Genomic DNA, 8,421 nt, shown 5'->3' with positions numbered 1-8,421 from the left:
TCTTGAGGGCCCTTGTGGACTGGATGATATGTGAGTTTGGACAGCCCTCCAGACTCGCGGACTTTCCGTGAACGCGCCCGTAAAGTACGCGAATCTGCGAGTGCGGTGAAGTGCGGACTTTTGGATGCAGCCTTGGATTCAGCCAAAGACACAAGGTACAAGACGTCATTGGTGGACCGTTGAGGAAAGACTCAAAGACTCGACGTCTGATTGGCTGCTTTGCCGGCAATATATATGGTTCCGGTAGCTGGCATTCCTCCTTTCCTTCCTCATACCGGCAAGGGCAAGCCAGCCTCGCTGCTATCCATTCCAACCCAAACCAACACCTAAAGTCATCGTCGTTTGAACAATTCGGTAAGTTTTTCTTCGATAAGTCGCCAATAATATGTATTTATATATATTTTAGTGAAAAGCCCCACATCCCTCGTGGGTCGCTCAAATGGCGTGAGTAACGTTAACCCCACTCGCTGTCGCAGTTTGCCAATATGTAGAATATACTTGGGGTTCTGATTATGTGATGCTTAAAAAGAAACGATATAGATTAACAGTGTAGGTTAGATGATTGGTATGGCCCAGACACGTACATGTTTCAGGGCCGTGCTCACGAGCACAAGCTAACGTTAGCAACTAGGCGAGGGTGGGGGTTGGGATTCTGAGCCGTTCAGAATGTTCTCGAACAATCGGTGCGAAGCTAGACACGATGAGCCGACTTCCGGTCTTTCTTTTCAGAACAAAAGGTTTATCGCACTGCGTCTAAATTGAATTTTGTCGACTCTTTCAGTTGGATCCAATTTGTCTTTAAATCGCGCTTTTCCGGCGCTGTTTGAGTTTATGTGGAAGATAAAGCTGCTCTGGATGATTTCCGGTCTTAAGTCTGTTTGTCGCAAACTTGACGTCTCACATGTCCAGAACCAGCGCCATGCTTTAACAATGCCTCGTCTTTTCTAGCTGGATTATCCAGTATGTTAGATTGGACAGTTCAGCACATATTTAAGAGAAGTCCGAATGACATTCCAACTTGTACATTACTTGATTGCTTAAATAAAATAAAGGAGCTACAGGATTATCCCTGGGGGATATGAAAAATGTTAAAGCTTTTTTAATCTTATTTTGAATAACGGGGCAAAATCTGTGTAATTTTATTGTGAAACTCGTTGTTGTAGAAGGACAAACTTCCCCCGATCCTTATTAATAATGCTATTGGCAAAGATATCCTATCCATTAGCCAACTAAATCATTCAAACTACTTACTTAAAATCATTTAAAGTGCAGTGTAATTGCTTGTATCATACTGCAATTTTTTGTTATTTAATGCTACTGTGTATGCTGCTGCCATACAATTTTTATTTAAATTATTATTATTTTTTTTCTTAAACTTGTACTTGTGTTGGTGGCAGAACTCTTTGATAAGTCATCTGAATCCATGATTCTTTTTTTCCCTGTAGGAAAAATGTCCAAGGGACCAGCAGTTGGTATTGATCTGGGGACCACCTACTCCTGTGTTGGTGTGTTCCAGCATGGCAAAGTTGAAATCATTGCCAATGACCAGGGCAACAGGACCACACCCAGCTATGTGGCCTTCACAGATAGTGAGCGGCTGATTGGTGATGCAGCCAAGAATCAGGTTGCCATGAACCCAACCAACACAGTTTTCGGTAAGAATTAAGTTTGTTTAATAAAAAATGGTGTCATTCTCAAGTGAACCTTGAGGCAAGAATGACATAAGACTGAAAATCTTAGATTGTCCTAAGAGACCACTTTAAGCGCTTCCTGGCTGTGATGTTTATTCCTGCAACTTGAAGTTTCCACCAAAGGTTGAAAGGCAAAGATGGCTAAATCCTACCTTGATATCCGAAACCCCTTTCACATATGAACGCTGAATAATATCCAGAGAATCGGGTTATTGACTACATGTCACACATGCAGCACACAACAGGAGAGATGTATTCACACATGCTGGGAATACTCCGTATGTTTTAAGCAAGGGGATGGAGCACAAGGATGTAGGTTTGCTTTTGATATTGCTGGGGACAGAGGACATCGCAGATATTGAAATGCAAAGCAAGCCCTGCCTGCAGGTTTCTAGGTGTCTGCTGGTGCCATAAGGGCAGAAAGGGAGGAGAGCAATTACACAATTTACATTACCACAGTCACAAGCACAAATGGGCCATAAGCGAACAGCAGAGCTCAACGGTCAACACCACTGACGGTTTATTTTTTAAAGGGCAATAAACATCAAGAAGGCAGTTAAACAGACTTCATACTGCAATTGTCAACAATTAGTACTGTAATCATAAAAATGAATTCTCCACTCAAATTTCTCAGCTGAATGGAACCTTGGTCACATTTTATGTCGGGTACTATTGCCTCTTCAAACAATGATCTGTATGTTTGTATTTACATCTAGGCTTAAACAAAAAAATATCCACACCCTAAAAAAAGAGCTGTGTCCAGTGCTTTACTCGTATTTGGGGCAGCCAAACTTATGCCTACGCCTGTCTGTAACAGAAATGAACTGTTAGCATATTTGTGTTGCATCAATTTTGTCCTGGTGGATATGGCACACAGCACTGTTCAGTTATTGTGGGTTGGGTTTTCATCTTAATTGAAATGGTCTTGGCCTCATCATTGGATGTTGTCACCATATTCAGATGATTAAAAAAAAAAAAAAGGTTGCTTGTGAATGCATGACAGCGGCGAATGGAGCGACTTAACAATCGCAGCAATGGGCTGTTTCTCCTCTCCTCCCTGTTACTACAGGTGTCCCTGATTCACAACGGATGAATTACACAATTGTAACACAGCAGGATCACTACAATAGGCTGAAAATCTTCATATATTTCTTGTTGCTAGCTTTTGTTATCATGCCTTTTACATGCTTCAGAAATGCAAATATCATCTGAATCAAAAAGACAAAAAAAAACAGGATGTAGCTACAGCCAGCACGCATTCATGAGCCAGCCTGTCACACGTTGGCAAGAAAACGCAATGGCAATCCTATTAGTGATATTGGTTAAGGGAGGCGGGACTAGTAAAGAACAAGATCTATTAACCAAATTAATGCCGGGGACAATTTATTACTCACTGGATATTGGGGAGGACATGTCCCTAGCGTCCCTACCCAATCTGACACCCGTAAGTAATATACAGGTTAGCAGAGAGCAGTATGAAGCAGCTGCACACCATAAATTAAGATCCCACAATAGAAGGAAAGCTGTAGCACTTTGGGTCCGGTCCAGCAGCAGTGTTAATGGACTGTATGGAAGCCCAAGGGACCAGAAAAGAAGTTAACACATTGTCGATGTGCATGCTCACTGTGAATTCACTCCATACAATTGTCTGCTCTATTAACACATGTGGTTCATCTGGACATAGGACTAGGGAGCTGGCAGGGTAAAGGCTGTGGGAAATCCAGAGTTGCAGTGCATGTGTGAAAGGGTCTTGAGTGTGCGCCTATTGATGGAAGCCAACATTGGTGCCTGTTTTACTTTGGTTTTTAAAACATGACCTTTCATTTGCAGATGCCAAAAGACTGATTGGCCGCAGGTTTGACGACACAGTTGTACAGTCAGATATGAAGCACTGGCCATTTAATGTCATCAATGACAATACCCGCCCCAAGGTTCAAGTTGAGTACAAGGGTGAGTCAAAGTCCTTCTACCCAGAGGAGGTCTCATCTATGGTGCTGACAAAGATGAAGGAGATTGCTGAAGCCTACCTCGGAAAAGTAAGTCATCTGGCATAGCTCTGTTTAAAATTTGACATTTTGGCATAAATTGCTCTAACCTTTACCTTATTTCCTTTTTTAAGACTGTCAACAATGCTGTAATTACGGTACCCGCCTACTTCAACGACTCCCAGCGCCAGGCCACTAAGGATGCTGGCACAATCTCTGGCCTGAATGTTCTGCGCATCATCAATGAGCCAACTGCTGCTGCCATTGCTTATGGTTTGGACAAGAAGGTAAATATAACTCAAAACAGTTCTGGTTATACTTGACGTTCAATGTAAATAACCAAACTGAGCAGCTTTGAAAATGTTAATTCTATTTGTATTTCTAGGTTGGGTCTGAAAGGAACGTTCTCATCTTCGATCTTGGTGGAGGCACCTTCGACGTGTCCATCTTGACCATTGAGGATGGTATCTTTGAGGTAAAGTCCACTGCTGGAGATACCCATCTTGGTGGGGAAGATTTCGACAACCGCATGGTCAACCACTTCATCGCAGAGTTCAAGCGCAAGTACAAGAAGGACATCAGCGACAACAAGAGAGCTGTCCGCCGTCTGCGCACCGCCTGTGAGAGGGCAAAGCGCACCCTGTCTTCCAGCACCCAGGCCAGCATTGAAATCGACTCTCTGTATGAGGGAGTTGACTTCTACACCTCAATCACCAGGGCTCGCTTTGAAGAGCTCAATGCTGACCTCTTCCGTGGCACCTTGGACCCCGTGGAGAAGTCTCTCCGTGACGCCAAGATGGATAAAGGGCTGATCCATGACATCGTGTTGGTCGGTGGCTCCACCCGAATCCCCAAGATCCAGAAGCTGCTCCAGGATTTCTTCAATGGAAAGGAGCTCAACAAGAGCATCAATCCAGATGAAGCTGTGGCCTACGGAGCTGGTAAGTGTCTTCAGCTAGATGACGGGCACATTTTATTCCCTTCATTATATGACCTAAACCTGAGTTTCAACTCATGACTTGTTTTTACAGCTGTCCAGGCGGCCATCCTGTCTGGTGACAAGTCTGAGAATGTGCAGGACTTGCTGCTTCTGGACGTCACCCCTCTGTCCCTGGGTATTGAGACCGCTGGAGGTGTCATGACTGTCCTTATCAAACGTAACACCACCATTCCTACCAAGCAGACCCAGACCTTCACCACCTACTCTGACAACCAGCCTGGTGTGCTCATCCAGGTAAGCACTGCATCATGCCAATTCCTGTTTGTTTCGCAGTGATGACGCTTATTCCTGCCATTCGTAGTTTCCACCAGAGGTTGCAAGACCAAAGATGGCCACGACCTTCCTTGGATGTCTGAGCGAAATAAAGTTGGCAAAACTGTGGACACATTGTCAATTTTCTGCTAACCCTGCATACTTCCACCAGGTCTATGAGGGAGAGCGTGCCATGACCAGAGACAACAACCTGCTGGGAAAGTTTGAACTGACAGGCATCCCTCCTGCTCCTCGTGGTGTTCCCCAGATCGAGGTGACATTTGACATTGATGCCAATGGCATTATGAATGTCTCTGCTGTAGACAAGAGCACTGGCAAGGAGAACAAGATCACTATCACCAATGACAAGGGTGAGTATTTTTTGTTGTTGAATACAAGCAGTATCTCAGATGTACTGTCAGTTTCTGACTTTGCAATTTGCTGCTAGGTCGTCTCAGTAAGGAGGACATTGAACGCATGGTTCAGGAAGCTGAGAAGTACAAGGCTGAAGACGATGTCCAGCGTGACAAAGTGTCTGCTAAGAATGGCCTGGAGTCTTATGCTTTCAACATGAAGTCTACTGTGGAGGATGAAAAACTTGCTGGCAAAATCAGTGATGACGACAAGCAGAAGATTTTGGACAAGTGCAACGAGGTCATCGGCTGGCTTGACAAGAACCAGGTAATTATTCAGCACATTTTTTTTTGTACATGAATGTGTAAATGTGTATATATTTATGGGGGGTGTCATGGCCTCAAATGCAAGTAGGATATTGATTGAAATGTGGAATCGAGGATTTAGCCCCCCCGGTGTCACGTCCAGCAGGTGTGCCAAGACTAAAGAAAACGCACAGCATGTTGTAGTGCAGTGAGTTAATGTTAACTCCTCTAAGCTGAAGCCAATTAAGACACCATGGCAGCTACTGATATAAGAGACACATCAACTGAACTAGAACCCCCTCCTGCTTCTCTGAAATCACCAGTGTGGAAATATTATGAGTTCCTGGTGAGTTATGTCAACAGCGTTCACTTTGTAAAAAAAAAAAACAGTTTGTAAACTATGCGTGTGTAGCATACGTGTCTGCATGCAACATGACATATGGTGGACATCTCCGCAGGCATCATAAAGTAGATTGAACTGAGAAAACTACACCATTAACACAGGCAACTCTTCGATCGTCATTTAGAGCTAAGCTTCCACGAAATTCAACTCGGCTAAAGCAATGACTAGTGCTTCAGGGGTATTTGTAGCATCAGACATGCAACCTTATTCAGTGGTGGAAAACCCTGGATTTGATCATTCGATTGCCGTACTTGAACCATGTTACCAAATGCCAAGCAGGTGGCATCTTACCGCAAAGGTGTTGTCCTCATGTATGATAATGTGGAGGAAAAAGTTTATGGAGGTCTGAGCAGTGCAGATTTGGTGGCCTTAACGACAGATTGCTGGACCTCCAGAGCAACACAGAGCTACATGACCATCACAGCACACTACATTAATGATGATTAGGAAATTTGAAAATCCAGTCCTTTTAAACTTGCTCCATCTATGAAGCAAACAGAATAAAAATTTGGCAGAAGTGCTGAGTGAAGTAGTACACACTGCAGTTGCAACAAAGAGTCACTAGATGGCAGGTACCCTTTGACTTCTCTTACAGTTGGTTTCCAGTTGACTGAAACAAGTTATTGTTACATTTTTATATGTATTTAAATATGAATACAGCCTAGTGTGGTACATTGCAAAAGGTTAATGGATAGTATATTACTCCTGACACCATGCAGACAATCTTTTGAAATAAGAATGAAGAGTCATCAATGCATAAAACCAATGATGCTAGTCTAAAAATGGCATGGGCATCTGTGCTAAAAGAGGAAGAACAATCCAATTTAGGATTTGGAGAATTGGAACAGCCCTAATATTTATTTCAAATGTTTGTGTTTTTTTTTTTCTTTTTAAAGACTGCCGAGAGGGATGAGTATGAGCATCAACAGAAGGAGCTGGAGAAGGTGTGCAACCCCATCATCACTAAGCTGTACCAGAGTGCTGGTGGCATGCCTGGTGGTATGCCAGAGGGCATGGCTGGTAGCTTCCCTGGAGCCGGTGGTGCAGCCCCTGGTGGTGGATCTTCTGGACCAACCATCGAGGAGGTTGACTAAACGGTCAATCGACTCAACTGCCACTCCAGTCCTGAAAGATGTTTTCTGAGAAAGTAACCCTCTTGTAGCACAAGCTAAAGAGTGAAATTTAAAGAAATAAAAATGGGGTTCAGGGATCACATTTATTGCATTGACACCTGGGAACAACTTGTAGTTGAGCTGTTAGTTCACGTCTGGTAATGTGTTTGTATACTGAGATCGCTGCATTGACAATAAAATATCTTGCAACCCACTGTCAATCTTCGTTTTGTTTGAGGCATTGCAGAGGCCTTCAGCTTTTAAGCTGATTGCTTGTTTTTCATTTTAAAACGCAACCGAGTGAATCGGTATGAAGCAACTCTTCAGTTAACACAAGCAACTACTATGGCTGCACAACTTCCTGCTTAGTGACTACTGGTCAAATGTGACTTGAATATTTTTACTGCCATTTCTTGACAGGACAGATTGAGCAATGTGAAACTGCACCAGCTTGATTAACAGGCACGGTATTTCAATATTTTGACTGTGCTGAGGTACAAGTTTGTTTGTTTTTTATATATGTATCCTTTAAAACGATCTTAAATCGGTGCATGAAATGTGCATAAAGTGACTCCCTTATCAGTCACATGATTGCATAGCAACAGCTGCTGGTCAAATCGACTCGACCATTTCGACTGAAAAATCATCTATAGACACTTACAGCTTGCGTCAGCCAGTGTTGGGTTACGTTACTTTTAAAAGCTCGTTACGATACAAGATAAGTCACTTAAAAAGTAACTGGCGTTATCAATGTTACCATTGTTTATCAACAATGGTAAAACCCGTTCGACCCCATGCGCATGTCTGATATTTGTTCAGACGGCTTAGCCAACTACACATGCACCTTCTGAATATATTGTCCATAGTGACTGACTGTGGGTAGTTAACAACAAAATGACGGCATATACTCTATACCGTCATTTTGTAGTCCCACAATCTAACTCCGCAGCCTAATAGGAATGACAGATACAATATAACATTTACAGCTCTTTATTTAGCCAACAATCTGACAGTGACCTGTGTATTAGGCACAGCTGTTCACATGAAAACACTACAACACAGCTCTTATGTATATGATGATTAAAAATGCAACTAGTGAACCCGTAAACTATGAGTGCTTTCATAGAAACTATAAAAGCACAAATACGGCAGTTAGGCTTTTCAAACACAGACTCACCCAACCAGTGTTCTATTCTCTCTATTTCACGTCACTGTAAAGCAGTGATTGTAACGCAGGACACAGACGGTTCCTCTTGGGGCTAAGGACAAACCAAGGCTAAAAAGCCTCTTCGTGGGTCCACTGGATGGCAGCAATTTTT

The 8,421-nt window shown here is 43.1% G+C and overlaps 1 protein-coding gene across 1 annotated transcript; it reads left to right on the top strand.

The window, feature by feature from the left end:
• Positions 1-205: 205 nt before the first annotated feature.
• LOC311269554 (heat shock cognate 70 kDa protein) lies at positions 206-7,323 on the top strand. The gene is made up of 9 exons (XM_084373764.1): positions 206-354; positions 1,446-1,655; positions 3,522-3,727; positions 3,811-3,963; positions 4,062-4,617; positions 4,708-4,910; positions 5,101-5,299; positions 5,377-5,609; positions 6,887-7,323. The coding sequence occupies exons 2-9, from the start codon at positions 1,451-1,453 to the stop codon at positions 7,082-7,084; spliced, it is 1,953 nt and encodes a 650-aa protein (XP_084229890.1). The 5' UTR covers positions 206-354; positions 1,446-1,450; the 3' UTR covers positions 7,085-7,323.
• Positions 7,324-8,421: the final 1,098 nt, after the last annotated feature.

The sequence above is a fragment of the Pagrus pagrus genome (genome assembly GCF_965226575.1).
Source record: "Pagrus pagrus genome assembly, chromosome: 14".
NCBI lineage: Eukaryota > Metazoa > Chordata > Actinopteri > Spariformes > Sparidae > Pagrus > Pagrus pagrus.
This window is presented reverse-complemented; position numbering and strand designations above follow the sequence as displayed.